The sequence below is a fragment of the Delphinus delphis genome, chromosome 1 (genome assembly GCF_949987515.2).
Source record: "Delphinus delphis chromosome 1, mDelDel1.2, whole genome shotgun sequence".
Lineage (NCBI taxonomy): Eukaryota > Metazoa > Chordata > Mammalia > Artiodactyla > Delphinidae > Delphinus > Delphinus delphis.
This window is the reverse complement of record NC_082683.1, coordinates 97666246-97690585: the sequence shown is the minus strand read 5'-3', so window position 1 is coordinate 97690585 and position 24340 is coordinate 97666246. Positions and strand designations below refer to the sequence as shown.

Genomic DNA, 24340 nt, shown 5'->3' with positions numbered 1-24340 from the left:
TGAAAATGTACTAAAATTTAATCATCCATAAAAGCTGTAATTTAATCTGACAGTAAAACACAAGAAGCAATATTAGAGGTGGTTTAGTATATTATATATTTTAGCTTTGAAAGCCATAGAAATCAGTTATCCCAGTTTTTTTCTCTATAAAAGACCCATTTTTCCAAAGCATTATGCACAAACAATTTTAATTAGAATATAATGACAGAATGATATTTCATAATTTTTTAAATATAAAATGAAGTCAATGACTCAAAAAAGTTATCTGCTGCAATGAGTCTGAGGGGAAATTTTCATAATCTATACCATTACAGATATAAAGTATAATGGTTCAACTTTTTAGTGCTTGACAGGGAGGAAACATGATAAAAAGGTCAATATGAAATCATTTGATTATAGTAGCAATATCTAACATTTGAAATGCATCCATGCTCTTTTGTATAATCATATTAGAGTCAAGTATATTTATTTTCACATCTGTTATAACTGCTATTGCAAAGGAGAAATACTATTGTCTTATTTTCCAAGAGATATACACAGAGCAATTCTTTTCTCCAGGGAACTTGTGCAAACCAATATAAGATCTAAACTCTTCACATAATATATAAAACAGGAGAAGCCTCTTCAGATTTATTTTTTGAAGTCTGGAATGCTGGCACTTTCCAATTAGGCAACAGTTCTTCATTCCTGTAATCTAGAACATTGAATAGATACAGATATATATATACTGATATATATGGTTAACCTTGATGTCAGAAGATGATAGTAAATAAGTAGATACATAATAATACAGAGAGAAATAATGATTTTGGCTGATCATTATTAGATAACTAAATTATATTAAACATATATAGTAACAAGGCTATTTTAAACTCCCTTTAAAAATGTTTAAAAAATAGTTTTATTGTACTTAGTGTTTCACAATATATCTGGCAGTCCTGTCTGTAAAGAGGAAAACAGTGATTATTTCATTTCTACCCCAGTATCATCTTATTTTTAAAGGTTCCTTTTCCACTAAGGAAACAACTCATGCCTGCATCAACTTCCCAATGGAAATTCTTTATTCAACCATTTTATGATTATTTATATTAGGGTTACCTATTCCAATTCAGGCTAGGACAAGAAGAAACGATACAGAAAGAGCTGATGCCCATTTTCAAGGGCAGAAGACTCAAAGTTAGGTTTACTGCTCAGCAGAAAAGAATTAGGTTAAAGGAATAATTTCCTGAAGATGAATTTCTTTCCTCAGTTTAAAAAAGTAGGACATATTAGAAAGAGACTAACACGCTTCAGTATGATTTTGCCTAACGGCTAGGGCTAGGTAAGCTGCCCTTAAGGTTCACATACCCTTACTAAAACCATTTATAGTGGCTATTTAAATTTATTCCATATCTCAGTACTTCTTAAATGGGATCAACATAGCACTTCAAGTCTATAATCACAGCAAAATGCTCTGCAAAGTATTCTGATTACTAAGTGACCTATTATTTGGTATTATCAAATATGCACAGAGATCTCAGGTAACATTAAATATATTGTAAGCTGAATTACCTATCAGAGCCTAAGAATTTATGCAACCAGGATGAAAGTCTTATTTCTAGATTTAGGTCAAGATTTCTTTCCTCTAAGGTAACACTCATAGTAGTACACTGTAGGGTGTACGTGAATGAATCTGCCCAATAGGCCAGGAGACGGCACCTCTTCCTTTAGACATAAGCTAAAAGGACATTTTCTGAGAACTGGACATTAAACGAGGGTCAGCTAAGATAATGATAAAAATGAGCCAGTCAGGGGCTTCCCTGGTAGTGCACTGGTTAAGAATCCGCCTGCCAATGCAGGGGACACGGGTTCAAGCCCTGGTCCGGGAAGATCCTACATGCCATGGAGCAACGAAGCCTGTGCGCCACAACTACTGAGCCCCGCACTCTAGAGCCTGCAAGCCACAACTACTGAGCCCATGTGCCACAACTACTGAAGCCCACGCTCCACAACAAGAGAAGCCACCACAATGAGAGGCCTGCACACCACAACGAAGAGTAGCCCCCGCTCGCCGCAACTAGAGAAAGCCCATGCACAGCAACGAAGAACCAAAGCAGCCCCCCCAAAAAAAAAAAGCCAGACAACTAACTGTAGAAGAGTTAAATACATTTCAGAACAGGAACTGGAGTTCTCATTTTTTTCTACCTTTGTACCCTTACCTAAAGAAACACAAATACTATCAACTTTAACAATAATCACCTTCAAGGAGCTGATGATTTATAGTTACTGACTCAAGATTTCACTAAAAGCCTAAGCAAGCATTTGGCCAGAAGCTGTTTTTCCAAAATCTCACTATCCAGAGGCAATCTGTGACCTTTACTCCTTTCTGTCTATTTTCCCTCTACTTCATTTCAAAAAGGGGTACAATTACTCAGTTGTTTCCCCTAAGAGAGTTTCATTCATATCTCTAAGGAAGCACATATTAGTTAATTTGATGCTCCAGAAGATGTAATCTACTAAACAGACCCAAGAGACCTACAAGAGTTTTAGCACAACCAACTCTCCTCTAAGCGGACGCAGTTTAGTAACAGTCCCATAATTAGCATCAAATTACATCATAAATCCACTCCATGAAAGTATTCTTTTATGGTAATGTTTACAGAGTTGATGAACATAAGTAAAAATTGTTCAGGGGATTTAAATATATAATTAAGGGAAAACAAATGGTCCCACATGGCCTGGTTGCTTACGTGATAGGCAGCGATAGGCAGCTTCAATGCGGCCACTAATTTCTCTCCAATGGGTTCACTTAATGAAAACTTAAGTGGTACTTAAAGTTGACTACTACCTACAGACCTATAGAAGAAACATTTGAAAGACGTCAACCCACACCTGAGAGGAAATGACTTCTAAAACTACACTGACATACCAACACACATCCAGCAGAATGGCTCAAGTTACAAAGACTGACAATACCAAATTTGGGGAGGATGTGGAACTCGTAAACTGCTAGTAGGTGTGTAAACTGGTACAACTACTTGGAAAAATTTCTTAGCAGTATCCACCAAAGCTACCACATATATAGTGTATAGTCTGGCCATTTCATTCATACACACACACACACACACATACACACACACACACCAAACAGAAATGCATGCACATGTACATAAAGACTTGTACAAGAAAGTGCACAGGACAGCTTCATCTACCACAGGGCAGACAGCAGAAGCAAGAAGAACTACAATCCTGAAGCCTGTGGAACAAAACCCACATTCACAGAAAGACAGACAAGATGAATAGGCAGAGGGCTATGTACCAGATGAAGGAACAAGATAAAACCCCAGAAAAACAACTAAATGAAGTGGAGATAGGCAACCTTCCAGAAAAAGAATTCAGAATAATGATAGTGAAGATGATCCAGGACCTCAGAAAAAGAACGGAGGCAAAGATCGAGAAGATGCAAGAAATGTTTAACAAAGACCTAGAAGAATTAAAGAACAAACAGACGAACAATACAATAACTGAAACGAAAACTACACTAGAAGGAATCAATAACTGAGGCAGAAGAACGGTAAGTGCCTGGAAGATAGAATGGTGGAATTCACTGCTGTGGAACAGAATAAAGAAAAAAGAATGAAAAGAAATGAAGACAGCCTAAGAGGCCTCTGGGACAACATTAAACGCAACAACATTCGCTTTATAGGGAGGGGTCCCAGAAGGAGAAGAGAGAGAGAAAGGACCAGAGAAAATATTTGAAGAGATTATAGTCAAAAACTTCCCTAACATGGGAAAGGAAATAGCCAACCAAGTCCAGAAAGCACAGCGACTCCCATACAGGATAAACCCAAGGAGAAACATGACGAGACACACAGTAATCAAATTGGCAAAAATTAAAGACAAAGAAAAATTATTGAAAGCAGCAGGGGAAAAATGACAAATAACATACAAGGGAACTCCCATAAAGTTCACAGCTGATTTCTCAGCAGACACTCTACAAGCCAGAAGGGAGTGGCATGATATACGTAAAGTGATGAAAGGGAAGAACCTACAACCAAGATTACTCTACCCGGCAAGGATCTCATTCAAATTCGATAGAGAAATCAAAAGCTTTACAGACAAGCAAAAGCTAAGAGAATTCAGCACCACCAAACCAGCTCTACAACAAATGCTAAAGGAACTTCTGTAAGTGGGAAACACAAGAGAAGAAAAGGACCTACAAAAACAAACCCAAAACAATTAAGAAGATGGTCATAGTAACATACATATTGATAATTACCGTAAACGTGAATGGATTAAATGCTCCAACCAAAGGAGACAGGCTTGCTGAATGGATACAAAAACAAGACCCATATATATGCTGTCTACAAGAGACCCACTTCAGACCTAGGGACTGAAAGTGAGGGGATGGAAAAAGATATTCCATGCAAATGGAAATCAAAAGAAAGCTGGAGTAGCAACACTCATTATCAGATACAATAGACTTTAAAATAAAGAATGTTACAAGAGACAAGGAAGGACACTACATAATGATCAAGGGATCAATCCAAGAAGAATCTATAACAATTATAAATATATATGCACCCAACATAGAGCACCTCAATACATAAGGCAACTGCTAACAGCTATAAAAGAGGAAATTGACAGTAACACAATAATAGTGGGGGACTTTTAACACCTCACTTACACCAATGGACAGATCATTCAAACAGAAAATTAATAAGGAAACAGAAGCTTTAAATGACACAACAGACCAGATAGATTTAATTGATATTTATAGGACATTCCATTCCAAAACAGCAAATTACACTTTCTTCTCAAGTGTGCATGGAACATTCTCCAGGATAGATCACATCTTGGCTCACAAAATCAAGCCTCAGTAAATTTAAGAAAATTGAAATCATATCAAGCATCTTTTCTGACCACAACACTATGAGATTAGAAATCAATTACAGGGAAAAAAACGTAAAAAATACAAACACACGGAGGCTAAACAATACGTTACTAAATAACCAAGAGATCACTGAAGAAATCAAAGAGGAAATCAAAATATACCTAGAAACAAATGATAATGAAAATACGACAATCCAAAACCTATGGGATGCAGCAAAAGCAGTTCTAAGAGGGAAGTTTATAGCTATACAAGCCTACCTCAAGAAACAAGAGGAGTCTCAAATAAACAATCTTACCTTACACCTATCTAACCTTACATCTAAAGGAACTAGAGAAAGAAGAACAAACAGAACCCAAAGTTAGCAGAAGGAAAGAAATCATAAAGATTCAGAGCAGAAATAAATGAAATAGAAACAAAGAAAAAAATAGCAAAGATCAATAAAACTAAAAGCTGGTTCTCTGAGAAGATAAACAAAATTGATAAGCCATTAGCCAGACTCATCAAGAAAAAGAGGGAGAGGACTCAAGTCAATAAACTTAGAAATGAAAAAGAAGTTACAACAGACACCACAGAAATACAAAGCATCCTAAGGGACTACTTACTACAAGCAACTCTATGCCAATAAAATGGACAACCTGGAAGAAATGGACAAATTCTTAGAAAGCAATAGAAAATATGAACAGACCAATCAGAAGAAGTGAAATTGAAACTGTGATTAAAAATATTCCAACAGGGGCTTCCCTGGTGGCACAGTGGTTGAGAGTCCGCCTGCCGATGCAGGGGACACGGGTTCGTGCCCCGGTCCGGGAAGATCCCACATGCCGTGGAGCGGCTAGGCCCGTGAGCCATGGCTTCTGAGCCTGCGCGTCCGGAGCCTGTGCTCTGCAACGGGAGAGGCCACAACAGTGAGAGGCCCGCGTACCGTGCAAAAAAAAAAGAAAAAAAAAAAATTCCAACAAACAAAAGCTCAGGACCATATGGCTTCACAGGGGAATTCTATCAAACATTTAAAGAAGAGCTAACAACCATCCTTCTCAAACTCTCCCAAAACATTGCAGAGGAAGGCACACTCCCAAACCCATTCTATGAGGCCACCATCACCCTGATATCAAAACCAGACAAAGATACTACAAAAAGAGAAAATTACAGACCAATATCAATGATGAATATAGATGCAAAAATCCTCAACAAAATACTAGCAAACAGAATCCAACAGCACATTAAAAGGATCATACACCAGGATCAAGTGGGATATATCCCAGGGATGCAAGGATTCTTCAATATATGCAAATAAATCAATGTGATACACCATATTAACAAATTGAAGAATTAAAAACCATATGATCATCTCAAAAAAAAAAAAGAAAAAATAGAAAGTGCACAGGCACCATACTTGTTCCTGGAAAGAACCCAAATGTCCATCAACAGTAGAATACATATATATTGCTAGTATAGTCATACAATAAAAATAAACTACTGCTGTATGCAACAAGGATTATTCTCAAAAACATTTTTGAGTGAAAGAAGCCACACATAAAATAACACATTAAGTGTTTTTGTTTCTGTTAAGTTCAGAGAGGCAAAACTAATCCATTGTGTCAGGAATCAGGGCTGGGATTACATCTGAGGAGGAATGACTATTACTGATATATATGTGTGCTCACTTTGAAATATTTCATCAAAAAAAATTTATTTTCAGATAAACCACTGTTCCACTTCAATTCAGCTTGAATTTCGGTGTGACCTTGGAAGGCTTTCTATTCATTGAACCACTATTGTTTGGACACCCATTCTGTACCAGGCACTGGGGATGTACTGGTGAGTAAAACAGACATGATCCTTGCCCTCCCTCAGACAGCTTAGAATCTCATGGAGAAAAAGACAAATTATCCAGTAGATGAACATATCTATAAGTTATATAAAACATTTACAAATTACAGAAGCCTGGAAATACCCTAAGAGGTGAAATGGGAAGTGGTTACTGTTGGGGAAAGCCCCAAATAAGAGGATGAGAAAGGTATCTGCTCTGCTTTTAGCATCTTACCTGGCTCAGAGCTGCTGCTTATTGTGGGTCTAAAGCAGCAGACATGATTTCTTTTTAGGCTTCTTCTTTTCCACTGGTGTTTTTCTATTTATCTGTCTGACCAGGTCATAAAATATCTAAATAAAAACAAGAAAAAGTACTTATTTAACCAATATTTGAGACCTTGTTCCACAAAACAATCTTGATTGTGTGAAATATTATTCTGCTCTTGGATCTGTATTTTGCTGCTTCTTAGAAACAGCAGGTTTCTAAGAAGCCTCAGCTGATTTTCAGTCAGGGTAAAGCACAACTTACCTACTTACAATGAGGGAAATACACTTGCTCTTAGAGATATTCAATAACAAATTAGTAAAAAGAATTAGTAGTGAAAAAAACAAGATAGTGAAGTGGAATCTTTGATGCTTCAAAAACCTAATTATTAAGAGAACAGTTAATGCTTCACTTATATCTTTATACTTGCTTTATTTTTTAAAAAGTTCAAACTTACAGAAAAGTTGCAGGTACCAAGAACTTATGTATTTTCTTCACCCATATTCACCAGTTAGTAATATTTTGCCAAATGTACATTTTTCCAAAGAAGAAATGCAGATGGCCAACAGGCACATAAAAAGATGCTCAACATCGCTCATCATCAGGGAAATGCAAATCAAAACCACAATGAGATATCACCTCACACCTGTTAGAATGGCAATTATCAAAAAGAACACAAATAACAAATGTTGATGAAGATGTGAAGAAAAGGGAACCCTCCTACACTGTTGGTGGGAATGTAAATTGGGGCAGCCACTGTGGAAAACAGTATGGAGGTTTCTCAAGAAAACGAAAAATAGAGCTACCATATGACCCAGCAATTCCACTCCTGGGTATATATCCAAAAAAACCCAAAAACACTAATTTGAAAAGATACATGCACCCCATGGGACTTCCCTGGTGGTCCAGTGGGTAACACTCCATGCTCCCAATTCAGGGGGCCCGGGTTCGATCCCTAGTCAGGAACTAGATCCCACACGCATGCTGCAACTAAGAGGTCCGCATGACGCAACTAAAAAAAAAGATCCCTAGTGCCACAACTAAGACCTGGCGCAGCCAAAGTAAGTAAGTAAGTAAGTAAAGAAGTAAATAAATAAATATTTTTTAAAAAGATACATGCACCCCAATGTTCATAGCAGCATTATTTGCAACTGCCAAGATATGGAAGTGTCCATCAACAGATGAATGAATAAAGAAGATGTGGTGTATATATACAATGGAATACTACTCTGCTATAAAGAACGAAATTTTGCCATTTGCAGCAACATGGATGGACTTAGAAGGCATTATGCTAAGTGAAGTAAGTCAGACAAAGACAAATATTGTGTGATATCATTTATATGTGCAATCTAAAAAATACAACAAACTAGTGAATATAACAAAAAAGAAGCAGACTCACAGATACAAAGAACAAACTAGTGGTTACCAGTGGGGAGAGGAAGGGGGGAGGGGCAATATAGGGGTAGGGGTTAAGAGGTACAAACTATTAGGTATAAAATAAGCTACAAGGATATATGGGGAATATATGGGGAATAGCAACATGGGGAATATAACCAATATTTTATAATAACTATAAATGGAGTAAAACCTTTAAAAATTATGAATCACTACACTGTACACCTATAACATATAATATTGTACAGCAAACTATACTTCAATTTAAAAAATAATGGTCCTAAGATTACAAGCCTAAATTAATTGTTGAAGGGGGGACCCCTTCATTTACCCCCCTTTGGGATAAACAGATTTATCCCAAAGCTATTGATTCATTTATATTCTTTTCTTTCTGGTCCATCCTACCCACTCTCCCATTTTCTTTCAACCATTTAATTCTATTATCTTATTTCTAAGAAAGTTGAAAACTTAAGAGTTTATGAACAAAATGGTAGTTTCTGTTTCACAGCTCCAAAGCCCTTCAAGAACTTAATGTTCATAAGCCATAAACAAAATCTCATTAGTTCCCCAGCCTCAGTGCATAATCTATAAGTGAAAAATAACAAAAGGATAAACTAAAATAGTAAATTAATCAAAACAGCATGTTTCTTCATGGTAGCCATGGGTTTCTGGTACTAAACAAAATGGTAACTGGTTTTGTGGTATTACCCTTAAGGATTTCCTTGGCAAACGGTGCCTACCTCACAGCAGCAATGATGAGGGCAAGTTCGAACTATAGTTATTTGGTTAGATATGCTGAAAGCCCTCAGTCTAGGTTCTTCCTCATCCTTCTGAAAAATCTAAAAGGAACACAGAATAATTTCTCAATCCCTCTATCACTCCTTAATTGGGATGTTTTGATTCCAATTATTATTCCAGCATCAGCAAAGAACAATTAATTCTTGATTAAGACTGATGTGATTCTGATACAACTATGTACTACTTTCAAAACACAACAAAAATGATGAGTTTTTAAAAAAAATATTTATTTATTTTTACTTATTTATTTATTTTGGCTGTGCCGTGTCTTAGCTGTGGCACGTGGGATCTTCGTTGCAGCATGCGGGACCTTTTTTTTTTTTTTTTAAGTTGAGGCATGCAGACTTCTTACTTGCGGCGTGCATGCGGGATCTAGTTCCCCGACCAGGAATCAAACCTGAGCCCCCTGCATTGGGAGAATGGAGTCTTACCCACTGGACCTCCAGCGAAGTCCCAAGAGTTTTTTTTAAAAAAATTATATATTCTCTGATATAGATAGTAGAGAATTAGAGGGCAATTTAGTTAAGCAGGATGTTCCTGTATGATTTCAAACTTGAGTCCAAGAGTTCAATCATGTGAAAGTATGATCTCTCTATCTTCAGGCACTCAGAAATCACACACATATTTTCAAGGCATTAGCTGTCTGAGGAACTATTAACTACCCCCAAAACTCCACAGTTGGATTATTAGGCTATCAAGAGAGAAATATTAAAAGAAAGAAATTATTACACTCTCAAGAATTTCTAGCATAAAGTTTGTATGTTTTCCAAAAGAGTAAAGAACCTTAAGTAGCTAATGTATTTCATTTTGTTGTATTTTTTTTCTATTTTTGTTTTATAAACCTTCATGTCAACGGTTGATTTCAACGAGGCTACTGTGAAAAAGCACCTCTGCTGCATGGGAAACTGAAACCCAGAGGAGGGAGATCTAGTAGCATGTAAGTTCCCACAAACAGGTAATGCTTGAAAGGTAAGGAATACCTCTGGTCCACTGTGCTCACTGGACCCTGGCCCAACTCAACCTCGGCCGAGTCCTATGAACTTGGTGGTCGGGTACCAGTGAGGGTGATCACAGGACAGCAGGAACTATATCTCTAAGGCCAATCATCCTGCAGATGGTGACCGTGCACTACTACTCCCCTAGCCAAGCTCATTGTTTTACCTCATGTGTTTATGTGTTTTACCTTAACGTTCTCTCTCTTTTCTTTTTTGGTGGTGGTGTGGGGGAAACTAAACCAAAAATCAACATTTTATGATCAGCCATGTTTTTCAGGATAACATCTATGAAACTGTAATTCCACAACAGAGAAAGTTGAAACTAGAAGCATTTCATACTTCCTTTCATTTACTTGGCAGTGAATTACAAATAACTGTTGTTGAAGATCTCAGCAGGACTTGTTCCCCATTAGGATGTAAACTTCTTGAGGGCAAGAATAGTCTCTGTCTAAATGACTGTTACCCTGGTGCCTAACACAGTGGAACATAGGAACACAATGAATATTTGCTGAATAAATAAAATTTATGAATTTCTTATTTTTATGTATTTATTAAAACTGGTTTTATCTGAAAGACAAGCTTTGACTTATTATTTGTAAAACTTATTTATTTATTTATGGCTGCGTTGGGTCTTCATCGTGGTGCGCGGGTTTCTCATTGCGGTGGCTTCTCTTTGCTGTGGAGCACGGGCTTTAGGGCGTGGGCACGTGGGCTCAGCTGCTCCGCGGCATGTGGGATCTTCCCTGACTGAGGCTCAAACCCGTGTCCCCTGCATTGGCCGGCGGATTCTTAACCACCTCGCCACCAGCGAAGTCCCACAACCTTAAATTTTCTTCGTGCCACACGTTTAAAGTAATTTGGTCATTTAAAAAGTCAAATAATAGTCTACAACCATAATATCAGTGAAGGAAAAGTGACCAAAAGAACCAAAGGCCAGAGAGGAATCATAAGCAAAAACACACCAGAGGACTCTGATAACCTAAACCAGTCTTAACTCTCATCTATGTTGTAAGTGTGCTGAACTCTGACTGACTACCTGTGATGCTACAAATGGCAAGCACACTGGCAAATGAACACTTCTGTACTACTGGGAAAGCAAAGAAGCCTATTCTGCTTTTTTTTTTAAGAAAAAAAAGGCTTATGTTAAAATTAACAAAAAGCAAAGGAACCTCTTAAGATTTTGCTTGGATGTAGTGGTTGCAGTTGGGGATTGCACTAATCTTTTAGGGATCCAGTAAACTATTGGCCCTTTACATCCAGGCAGGCAAGCTTACTTGTTAAGCATTCCTGTCCCCAGCTATGTTCTCAGGATAGTGGAGTAGTTAAGTCATGGACAAAAAAAGCCTTGTGCACCTGCTGTTATCAGGCCTAAAAGACCGAGTGAATCATAGTTCTGTATCCATCCACACTCACACAGATTCTTCCCTTTGAGTCATGCACCAAAGGGAAGCAGGACTCAAAACACCAAATTCCATGATATCTTTCTGTACAACATAAGTTCAGTACAGTAACTACTTTGATTTTTTTATTTTTCTACTTGACTTTACAACCTTTTTACACACATCTGTATAGGTAATTGTTATAATACAAGGGTGATGTGACAATTTTCACACACCACTTTCTGGCTTATCATTTAGAGGCTTAGCAGGACTTTAAAAAACATATTCTTTAACTTAAACCATCTCTTTGCCAACAAGGTAAATATAAGTGTCCTCATCACAGCCAACAAAGTGATTTCATATAAGAGAAGGAATAAGGTTTCTAGGAATTACTTAGTGTTTTCCATAAATTGATAGATAAATACTTAAAAGAACACCACTTTTTCTTTTTTAAAAAATGTTTTTGGCTGTTAACTTGAAAGAAAGGAAACTAAAAAGGCACTTATTTGTGCTGCCTAGCAGCTGTAGTTTACCTCATTAACGTTGATCTTCGACTTTGCAGAAGATTCTAAAAAGGCACAGTTACACCACTGTCTTGCTAAATTCTGACCCTGTTCTTTGCCAACTACTCGCTCATCTTCCAGGTCACATTTATTACCAACCAAAATCATTGGAACCTGCGAGAAGGAAAAAATCATATAATAAGCCCTAACATACTTGTTACTCAGCCTTTTATAAGTAAGCAACTACCAGTCACCAACTGAAATGTGTTAGTTAGGACTATAATCTTCATCAAGTGCTTAAAAAAAGGTGTATGTACGTGTGTTGGGGGGAAAATGGAGGGGGAAGAGACAGAAAAAATATGGACAAGATTCTACAACACTGATCTGCTAAATTATTTTAAGACTATAATCCCAAAATGCTCAGGTGGACTAATGCTAATGGCTGAATTCCAAGTAGAAAAATCTGAAGGAAAAGGAACCTCCTGCAATACTCATTGTCTTGGTGTGTTTTAAGTGCCTCATCTCACAGGACCAAAAAATGCCAATAGTAGCGGCAAGACCAACACGTTAATAAGTTTTACTTCTACAACTGACATCTAGATCTGAAGACTAGCTTAGGTGAGATATTAAGGAAAAGAATAAAAATACAGCCACTGAGTAGCTATGTCTTCATCTACAACTCAATCTTTAGTTTATTACATGGGATAAAGAGATTAACATTACCAGAATTCAGTGATTTGCATGTAATTGCCTATGAAAAGAGAACTCTCTTAGATGAATTAGTCATGGGAAGAAAGAGAACTATTCATTAGGTTATGGTTGGTCATGAGTCATATGGTGCAAATTCCTCCCGCCTACAGTATTACCCAAAGTTGAGGTCTTAAGCAGGTGCCTATGTTCCCATTAATAATGAGAGAGAACACACAAAAACAGAAAAGAAGGTACAAATGAAATTTTATATCCTAATTTATACAACTTTTGAAAAAGGAACTTTCTGTAGCTCAAAACTGAGACAAACGTAAAATATACATTTAATCTTTGCGAAAAGGCAAAACAACAATGATGCTATTCATCAAATAAGACAAGAATTCTAAAACAGTATATTTTACCACAATAAAATATTAACATTAAAAAAAGAATTCTAAAACAAAAACAAAAAAAATATATAAAAATGTAAGTTAATTAAAATCTTTAACATAATTCAAAGGAAAAAACTAAGTAAAAACTGTACCAACAGAATTTTAGAAATAGGAACACAGCATTACGGTTCTTAATAATGTTCTCTGAACACTGTTTCTGACATAACTACCAACTTTCCAAGCCCAACTGGAGTCCCCCTTCTTCTACCAAGTACTCTTTGATTCTTCTTTCTCCACTCATGACCCACATAGCACCACGTAGGTCATAAGTGCAGTAGAGAAAGAAGAACTTTACATACGTGTCCTTCTTTTCTAATCATCTCAGCATATTATCTGTAGGTAAATTTAGAAAGCTTAAAAACGTTTTTGGTCACCAGGGCTCTTAGGCGCATGGTAAATACCCTCTAAATCCTCTACTGATAGAGAAAATGGACACTTTTTATTTGGCCATAGAGAGATGGCAGTATGCTATATATATAGAGAAATACTTACATCTTCTGTGTCCTTAACCCGTAAAATCTGTTCCCTCAGGTCTTGTAAGTCATTAAATGTGGACTGAGCTGTAATAGAATATACTAGTGCAAACCCTTGGCCATTCTTCATATACAAATCTCTCATCGCTGTAAATTGCTCCTATAATAAAAAATATGCAATTATAAATATGACTTCTTAAATGTATATTGAAACAATTTAAATCAGAATAATCACAAGTGAGCTACTGAATTTTTTTTTTAATGTATGTATGTATGTATATATAAATATTTTTTGGCTGCATTAGGTCTTCGTTGCTGCACGCGGGCTTTCTTTAGTTGCGAGCGGGGGCTGCTCTTTGTTGCGGTGCACAGGCTTCTTATTGCGGTGGCTTCTCTTGTTGTGGAGCACGGGCTCTAGGCACACGGGCTTCAGTAGTTGCAGTACGCAGGCTCAGTAGTTGTGGCTCGCGGGCTCCAGAAAGCAGGCTCAGTAGTTGTAGTGCACGGGCTTAGTTGCTCCGCGGCATGTGGGATCTTCCTGGACCAGGGCTCAAACCTGTGTCCCCTGCATTGGCAGGCAGATTCGTAACCACTGCACCATCAGGGAAGCCCTGAATTCTTTATTACATGTTATCATGACAGGAAACATAAGACGTGATACACGGTTTCTGGAAAATTTGACATGAATGTCCCTGTCCCCTACGTACATGACTAGAAACAGCTACAGAATTAGAACGGAAATCTTAACCACTTTAATTTGTTTCTGTGTGATTTAGAAAAACTGCATATAGTTCCTTTTTATATACAGATTTTAATTATTTTGGTGCTACAAAAGATGATGTCCAAGGTAGTGGTTTTGGAAAAGAGAAGTCCAAGTACTGAACTCTGAGGCCCTCCAACATTAAGAGGTTGGGGAAATGAAGACAAATCAGGAAAGGAGACTTAGGAGTAACAAATCATACAGGGAGAAAAGCAAGCAAGTGTTGTTTCCTAGAAGTCAAATGAATAAAATTTTTACAGATAAGGATAATGATCTACTGAGTCAAAGGTTGCTGAAAAGTCAAGAAGGTTGAGGATATATCCGAGGGATTGATTATGAATGACAGACCATGGACTTGAAGCTGTATAAAGAGGGGGTTGAGGATATGATAGATAATCAAAGATGTTAGATTTAACAGACTGCAGACTACAGTCAGGTTGAAAGGTATGAAAGGAAGTGAGATGGAGAAACAAGAGATGGTTAGTAGAGAGTAGGACACTTGAAAATGAGATTTAAGATGGTATTATGTTACTGGTAATCATATAGTCTAGGGTAAAGACCACGGGCATGAATGACTGAAGCAGGGTGGAGGTCAAGGACCTGAGAGGCCAAGCTACTGGATCATCTATATTACCCGTAAAGATTCTATTTGGATACTAAAATCACCAAGAATTCGGACTAAAGCAGTGTTGGAGAAAGTAAGCAAAAATCCTTAAGGAGTAAGGAGTGATCTAGAACAAGATCAAAGAGCATCAACTACTTTCCAAACGTTATGCAAGGCACTGGGGACAGAGAAGTAAACAGAAAATTACAACACAGCATGCTGAGTGCTAGGATGGTATAAATACAAGATATTTGAGAGCACAAGCGGAAGATCTCTGCAGAAGGGGAAAATTTTAATTTGGACAAGAGGAGGAAGAAACAATGCCCTCACACTTGTGGAGGCTGTGAAAGGAAGAAATAGAAAGTATTTTTTTTTTTTTAACTGTTGGGGTTTTTGGGAACAAAGGAGAATTATTGCTGATTCAGAAGCTAGGAAATTTGGGGGTTGGACGAAGTGGCAAGAGGGGGAGGTCTCAATTCAGCTGATATAAGAAAGAAGGAGTTCCAGTGATCCAAAGCTTCCTGTTGGAATCAAGATCCATTTTCCCACAAAAGAATAGAAAAATATGGTATAATTCGTACTCTAATTGCTCCAGTCTGCTTAAGTTTTTTTTTGATCTGAAGCTTTCTTACCATTTATAAAATTATAGTGGGAATATTTGTGCTGAATTTTAAAACAACTTAAAACATTTAAGAATACCATCCATGGGCTTCCCTGGTGGCGCAGTGGTTGAGAGTCCGCCTGCCTATGCAGGGGACACGGGATCGTGCCCCGGTCCGGGAAGATCCCACATGCCGCAGAGCGGCTGGGCCCATGAGCCATGGCCGCTGAGCCTGTACGTCCGGAGCCTGTGCTCCGCAAGGGAAGAGGCCACAACAGTGAGAGGCCTGCATACTGCCAAAAAAAAAAAAAAAAAAAAAAAAAAAAGAATACCATCCATTTTAAAGCTAGGAATTGCCTAATAGGTAAAGTCTACGTATATGGAGAAAAAAAAAAGAAAAGAAAATCATTTAATGTGTGCATTTTTTGTGGTAGTATAATTGTGGCAGAATAAAACCATCATTAATTAATTAAACAATTAAAAAGGTGAGGACAAATGAAGACAATGAAAATAAAAGCAAATACACATATACACAAATACACAAATACACAAATATAAAAGACATTTTGTGCCAAGTGATTTATAATCACTATCTCATTTGATCATTATAAGCACCCTATAATGTACTAAACGTCACTATACTCATTTAAGCATGTGAAAAATGAGGCTCAAAATAATCCTAAAGATTTTTGTCAGAACACACGTATCTGTCACCAGTCCCTTGAGATGTTAAAATGCTAATAAAAAGCAAAAAAAGTTTTTTAAATAAATGAATGACCATGGTGTTAAGAGTTAGTCTTATTTAAACCCAGAGAAATACCTATTTTAACTAAAATTCCGTATTTAAAATACTTTCCTTTTGTTTGTTCGTTTAAAGCACTAAGAGCATAATCCTTACCTCAATACAGGGAAAAGAAACTCAACACACAGATTCTGTAGGTGAGCGCAACATACAATTTAATAGTGATATGTGGGCATTAAGTACATCATAGATAGTTTCACACACATAAGAAAATTTAGGAAGCCCTACGTTTAGAGACTTAACGTTCTTAATCAGAACAAATGCTTTTACTCACAGAAATCATTCAGGTGACCATATACTGTTCACAAATGAAAATCTGTCCACCCACCCTACCCCCGCCAAAAAAAAAGAGAAAACATGCTTACTGTTCCTGCTGTATCCAGGATTTCGAGCATACACTGTTGGCAGTCTACTTCAACTTGCTGTTAGGGTCAGGGCAGGGGGGTGGGGGGTGGAGGGGGATGAAAAAGTAACATCAAAATGTCAGTCTGTTTTCCTCCCACCTCTTCACTCAAAGTCCTTATTAACAACTACAAAGCCTTTCTCTAGCAGTTTGCTGTATTGGTGGAGACCAAGTTGGTACTACAGTAAAGAACAGGAGGTCTCAAACACATTCTATTAATAATACAGAAGCTAGGACTGTTAATCCTGAGTTTAGATATTTTTCTGACCACTATAAACTCTGAGTAATGATTGTTGTTATTATTAGAAGCCAATGGTCATATTCTGCAATTTAAGAAAAACTGCAACAAACAGGTATAGTTCTAACAGGGAAAAAAAATGTATAAAGTATGTATATTTATATTATCTTCAAAACAAAGCACAAAAGCAGCTCAAAACAGCCAATATCTGGGGGTAAAGAAAACTTTGCCAACTTACCAGATTCAAGTTGTCAAAGTTTTACTAAAATATGCCCAAATTTAATACAAAGGAAATTCTTAAGAGATAAAGGGAACACAATAACACTGAACCTATAGAGTTCTCAAGACTTTAAAAAAAGGTACTTCTTTGGAAAAGCTGTGTGTATAAGGTGAAATTTCATATACTGAATTCTACTTTCCCAGGGCTTTACAGAAGAGAAGGTTGTCCTAAAGAAAGTATCAACTATTAGCTGTGAGGAAAATGTTCAATAAAGAAGGGATTAAGAAAAGTGCTTCAGCATTCAAGGTACATATCTCCGTTTGTAGTTAAAGCTTTAACCAGCAACTTATTTGGGGGAAATTTCAGTAATGCAACATGGTCTTCTAAAAATAAACATATTAACCTAAGGACTATTTTAAACTCTGCTTCTCTGTCAGATCAGGAATTGATGAGGAGCACCACAGGTGGATCTACAAACTCACTGTCTACCACTTACGGGACAAATATGATAACAACCTGCACAATCTGTGAATGGGCATGTTCAATGAACAATGAATTAGGTCTGTAGTTTCTCAATATATATCACAATTTTGTTTCCAATTTACAGATAATGAAACTGCTCTGCCAGTAGGCTTGATGAACTTAATTCAGCAAAAGTTATAGCACTATTTAAAGGTAAATTCTAAAACATCTACCAAAGCAACCCTTTCTTATTTGTTGAAAGGCAGGTTAATCTTTTTGGGGGGCAGTGGGGTATATCGTTGGTTACTAGGCTTTCTTACAACACTGTCTCTTCCCCCCCATAACATACTTGGGAAATAAAATCATGAAAATTCTCCACAATTCTAGCTAGTCTTATAGTTAAATAAAATAGTATTTTTTGTCAAGACCAACTATTAAAATTTTTTTTCCTTTTAAATAAGCTTTATTTTTTAGAAAGCAGCTTTTGGTTCACAGCAACACTGAGCAGAAAGTACAGAGTTCCGATACACCCTTTTCCTGCTCCCTGCTAGCCTCCCCCACTATCAGCATCCTGCATCAGAGTGGTACATTTGTGAGAATCAATGAACCTTCCTGTATCAACACATCATTATCATGCAAAGTCCACAGTTAGCAATTTTGCTCTTGGTGTTCTGGTGTTACAGAATCCAACTCTTTAACTTTTTACAGTTTAAAGGAGAAATATTTTTTAAGTTATTATACAACTAAACAAAAATAACTTTCAGTTACTGTATAACTTCAAGCATAAAGTGTTCTTAATTTTAGTTCACAAAAAGAGTAATCAAAAATATACCTATTTATATGCAATTTTTCTACATTAAAAGAATTCCCACCAGGAAAATGTGTACATTAAAGAACAGATTACTAATCAGTAACAGAACATGGAGCTCTCTATAGCTAATAAGCAGTGTTCTACGAAAAGTATTTTGTCTTGGTGAAACTTTTAAAAACAAATACAGAACATCTGTATCATTTCTCAAAACTATTTTCAAAAAAGCAATTCCATGGATCAAGTTTTAAAGTCATAAGAAACTACTTGTAAGCATGTGTATACAAGTTTCATATTTTACCTTTCTGTAGGAATCTTCTATCGTTGGGTCATATTTTTCAACAAAAATTCCCTGAACAAATTGAACTGTCTAGAAATTTAAAAAAAGCAGACAAAAGTTAAGTACTTAAAAGAAAAATCAGCCCCTCTTAAATGTTACTTAACTTCGCAAAGTGGTAAAGGTTAAATGTAATTATATGAAAACTCTGCGTAAACATGCAAATGTGAAGTGTCATTATTTTTCAATATAAGGATACATTCATAATTAAGAGTACACTTATGAAAGGAGGTGGTCATGTTAAAAACTGTCATCAATGCTGCTGCTGACATTACACTGTTAAATAATTACTATATTAAGTTTTAAAATACTACCAGGATACAAATAAGGACATGGATTCTAATTTACTAAAACGTGAAAATTTATCAGTATTTAAACTCCTATTACCCCTCTATGTATCTATAGCAAGTTTTATCTCATACCCTCAAAGGAGAGAGACAAAACATTGTAAATTTTAAAAAGTCTTGAACAGTCTTTCTAATTGTGGGGGAAAACAGAAGAGGGAATTAAAATTTATTGAGTTTATTAAATTTATAATTACATTCAAATTTCACATTCACCCCAGAAGTAGTTATTTTTCTGATTTGCCAGCTGAGATTCAAACATATACCTTCCTGATTCCAAAGCCTTACTCTTTGCATAGGAAATCATTACCTACTCATCTTTTTCAGATTATCTACTTTTATCTCTAAAATTTCTATAAACAAAGATGGGAAACTAGGTATTTTACCATTCAGTAAATGAAAAGAAGTACAGAAGATGGTTGTGAAATATTTCCTAGATAGCTTTAGAACGGGGTCTGGTACATCACTGCCTAAAAGCAAGGGTAAGAATGTGGACTGAGGTCATTCACACTTCAATTAGCCAGAGGAATATTTTATATACTATTTTAGCTTGAATTAAATAGATTAATTTGAATACAGTAAACTTCTTCAGCTATCTATAATGGTGGTTCCATTTCCTCAGCTCTCATTTACTCTTCAACCCACCCCAGGATGGTTATGGCATCACCTTACTGTAGCCGCTTTTATCACATCCAGCTACTATGCTATGACTTCTGAGCAGTCAAGTAAAGGTACATTATTTACATTCAAGTACAAGATACATTCTTCTATGCTGGATCCTCCAATCCTACCTACTCTTTAAATGTTGAGAGCTACTCAAGAGCCCAGTCCTGAGTTCTCTTCTCTCTCTAGTCTCTCCCTAGACAACCTCATTAATTCCTATGGATTTTAAATTAATTTATTTATTTTAAAAAGGTAATTCATGGACGTAGGACAAAATGCAAAAGACACAAAAACATATGTAATGGTAACTAATTCTATTTACCATCTTTTCCAATTCCACTCCCAAGGAAGTAATTGATATGTTATCTGCAGCTTATTGAACCTTGCAAAAATAGCCTCTGTTCTTTTATAATATCTCCCCCCCTCATTCTTCCTTTCTTATAAAACACATATGGTACTCTACACTGCTTAGTATCTTTTTCCTCCTAAGTAATACAGCTTAGATATCATTAATTATCAGTATATACAGAGCTGCTGCATTCTTTTTAATGGTTTATAGGATTCTACTCAAAATACATATTAAAAACTTATTTAGCCCCTACTGGTAGACATTTAGGTTGTTTCCAAACTCTTGCCACTGTAAAGAATGTTGTAATAGACATCCTTGACCATGTCATTTTGTATATGTGAACTTATGTGTGGGATACATTTCCAGAAAGGGACTTGCTGAATTGAAAGTTACATGCATTTAAAATAACGGATACCAAGAGGGAAGAGATATGGGGATATATGTATAACTGATTCACTTTGTTATAAAGCAGAAACTGACACACCATTGTAAAGCAATTATACTTTAATAAAGATGTTAAAAATTAAAAAAAATTAAAAAAATAATAAAATAACAGATACTCACAAACATTCACCACAGAGGTACTAAATTACACTCCTAACAGTAACATAATTCCCATAAAATAAATACCATAGATATATTCATGGCAACCCAAATCATACCACAAGTCTCTCTTTTAAGCTATTGTCTTGAGGATGTGATGTTTATTTGATGTATTTACTTGAACATCTCACAAGCACATGACGTTTGACATGACTCTTGATTTTCACTCTCAAATCTGCTCATTCTCCAGTGCTTTCCTTCTACTTCTTTAATGGTCCATTCATAAAATCAGTAGCTTGACTGTGAAATTTGGGAGTCACCCTCAACAGCTCCTTCTCTCCTAGTCCCCATATCAATCTAGCACTAAGTTAATTGCCAATTCTGCCTCCTATTTAACTCTCAAAACATCTACTTTTCTCTTCTTCACTGCTAATATAAGCTTCCACAAACAATAATGTGGTGTATTGCATTAACTCCCAACTTGTTTCCCACATCTTCTCTGCCTGTCTTCTAAATTACTCTTGATAGAACAAAGTGCTCTCTTTAAAACATATATCCAATTCTGTCACCACCACCACCCTCCCAAAACCCTACTTCAACAGCTTCTCATTGTCATTAGGAATAAATTCCAAGTTCTTACATGGTCTTCAAGTCATGATCTGGCCCCTGCTTATCTCTCACCTCATTTCCCTCTACTTTCTTCCCGGTTCACTCCTATCCCAGCAACTGTGACCCTTCTCAGTTGTTCAAATGCTAATTTAGGTTCCCTTGTCATAGAGGTCTCTTAACAATATATACTTTTCTTTCAAAGTATCTCTCTCACAATTATAATCAAGTAGTTCTTTGATTAATTGTGTATCTATTACATCTCCTCCACTATAATGTAAGCTCTGTGAGGGAGACTGTGACTGTTTTTGTTCACTGTTGTAACTTTAGAGTCTGACGTTATAGAAGCTCAATGAACACTTCCTAAATAAATACAGCATGTGTACAAAAAAATGACCTTTATTCCACTTAAGTCTGGGATGGGGGTAGGGTAGGATTTACTCCACTGGTACTTGTAATAATCAGTCTCCCACACTAGAATGTAAGTTCCTTAACAATGAAAACAATTTTTATTCCTCTTTGAATCACAAACACTAGTGCTTAACATAAAATAGGTAGCCAATAAATATTTGATAAATGAAAGAATGAATGAGCCACCATTATAAAACTACACATCCATGGTTACTGAATGAGTCCTTGTACCCTGGTAGGCCAGATATTAGGCATATAAAACATACTGCCACCTTTTCTCTTGAGCGACTAGAAGTTGTAAAGCAAGAAAATATCACCGTTCTTCTTGCATTATATTAATTAATTATAGTTAGGTGGCTAACTTACCAGAGCAGACTTCCCCACGCCTCCTGAACCAAGGACCACTAGCTTGTACTCACGCATGATGTGGTCTTTTTAAATACTGACAATCTGGGGGAAAAAAAAAATCAAAGATTAATAAACATGCTAAGAATAGCCTAAGAATGTACAACTGTTACATGAAATAACATGACATTTTGTTTTTTGTTTGTTTTTTCCCTTAAAACTATCAAGAGGAAGACAGAGGCTATACAACAAAACCATGAATATTTTAACACAAATTTATAGGACCACTGCCAGGCATTTTAGTTCATTACAGATTATCTTTGACTAGTCATCAATCATTAGCCTGTTCATGTTACTTCGTATTTGATCAGAAAATAAGATGATTAAAACTAGTAGTTATAGCTACAATCACGAGCCCAACTCTTTACGAAGCTATCACTTAAACTTACATACTTTTTTGAAAAGTTCACTCATGAGCTTGAATATAATGAAAATGCTATTTTATTTGCTTAAAATATCATATGTAATTCTATACTGTTTTGTTCATTATTGTATTATTGGTGAACCACATAAACTGTTACCTCAAATATTATTATGATACAAATGGGAAAATGTAGATGAAATTGTTGAAACTCTGTAGGTAGGTACTGCTGGTTTATTTCATAAGGCCCAAATTGCTGGGATGGGGGGAGGGGAATAAATATAAACTTTATTTTTTATCTCCATGATTATCTTAAAAAGATACAAAAGAATTTCCAATGACCATGATGGTGTAAATAGGAATGAACTTTCCATCCCACAATAAACAGCTAAAACACCAAACAAAATATATGAAACAACTGTTTGCAAGACATGGTTGGACAATAAGCAGTAAAGCACTGTGATCTCTGAGAGGTGGGAAGGAAATGAAGTGAGACCTACACCTGCCCTGGCTTTCTGCCTAGAGGTACTTTTCAGATTGTGATGCAGGGAGAAAAAACTCAAGCAGAGAAGTTACCAGAGAAGTGGGAGTTATGCACAGAAAACTCCAGAAATCTGCACAGGGGTCCACCTGAGTCTGCGGCCAAACACTAAGCCAGGCATGCAGGATGAAACTCCATGAGGTAAGGCAAAGAATAAATAGGAATCTGTAAGCTGAGCAATTCCCAGAGTGCTGGGAAGTATTGACATTCTGACCAGAAGAGTCTTCTTTGTTGAAAAATAGGCAATTCACTTGAAACCCCAGAATATTCATACTTAGTACAGGAGTAAACAAACCCTAGAGTAAAAAATACTCTACATGCTTCCTAAAAAGGCTTAAAAATAAGCCTCAAAAGGATTGAGTCAATCCATAGATAACAACTGCCTGTCAGAAGAAGTCCAAGATTTTTTTAAAGAAAAAAAAATCCACGATTCAACAATATAAAATTTTCAATGTCCACAGCATCCAATAAAAATTAATAGACACATAAGAAAGAAAGAAAATATGACCTGAAACTAGGGTGGGATGAGTCAACTGAAACAGACCCAGAAGTGAGATAATGGAATTAGCCAATGAGGACTCTAAAACTGCTATGATAAATATGCTCAAGGATTTAATGAAAATATGAGGAGAGAAACGGTAGACATAAAAGGACCAAAATGAACTTCTAGTGTTCAAAAACAGTATGTGAAATGGAAATATAACGATAGGATTAACATTATATTAAATACTGCAGAAGGAAATTTCAGAGGAACTGAGATGAAGACAGAAAAAAGTTGATGAGGAGGGTAAAGAGTGGGGAGATGGAAGGAGAGGGAGAGAGAAAAGAAAAGGAAGAAGAAAAATAAAAGAAGAAAGGAAAACCACAGCTATCAAGTATATGTGTGTAACTGGAATGGGGTGGGGGTGGGGTTGAATAATAAAATACTTTCAAAATTTGATAAAAACTATAAATCCATAGATCCAAGAAACTCAATGAGCCCTCTCCTTAGTATAAATACAAAGAAAAGCACAAGGCACAATAATCAAATTCCTGAAAAACTGTCAAAGAGAGAAAATCTTACAAGAAGCTAAAGGAAAAAGTTTAGCCACAGAGGAACAAAGTTAAGAAAATATATAGACTTTCTCGAGAAGCTATGCAAGACAGAAGAAAATACATCTTCCAAATGCTTAAAGAAAAATATGGTCAACCTAGAATGCTAAATACAATGAATGTATCCTTCAAAAATGAAAGTGAAATAATTTTTTTTTTCA

At 36.3% G+C, this 24340-nt stretch overlaps 1 protein-coding gene across 2 annotated transcripts in view; it reads right to left on the bottom strand.

Moving 5' to 3' along the window:
* RAP1A (RAP1A, member of RAS oncogene family) overlaps window positions 1-24340 on the bottom strand; it is a 73869-nt gene continuing 49529 nt past the window's right edge. For both annotated transcript variants that reach the window (XM_060027271.1, XM_060027280.1), the window contains exons 2-8: window positions 22147-22230; window positions 18829-18897; window positions 16762-16818; window positions 13649-13789; window positions 12048-12191; window positions 6918-7033; window positions 1-694 (exon numbers count right to left, since the gene is read on the bottom strand). In XM_060027271.1, the coding sequence (XP_059883254.1) occupies window positions 6947-7033; window positions 12048-12191; window positions 13649-13789; window positions 16762-16818; window positions 18829-18897; window positions 22147-22203 (555 nt within the window). In that variant the 5' untranslated portion in view covers window positions 22204-22230 and the 3' untranslated portion in view covers window positions 1-694; window positions 6918-6946. The remainder of the gene's footprint in view (window positions 695-6917; window positions 7034-12047; window positions 12192-13648; window positions 13790-16761; window positions 16819-18828; window positions 18898-22146; window positions 22231-24340) is intronic.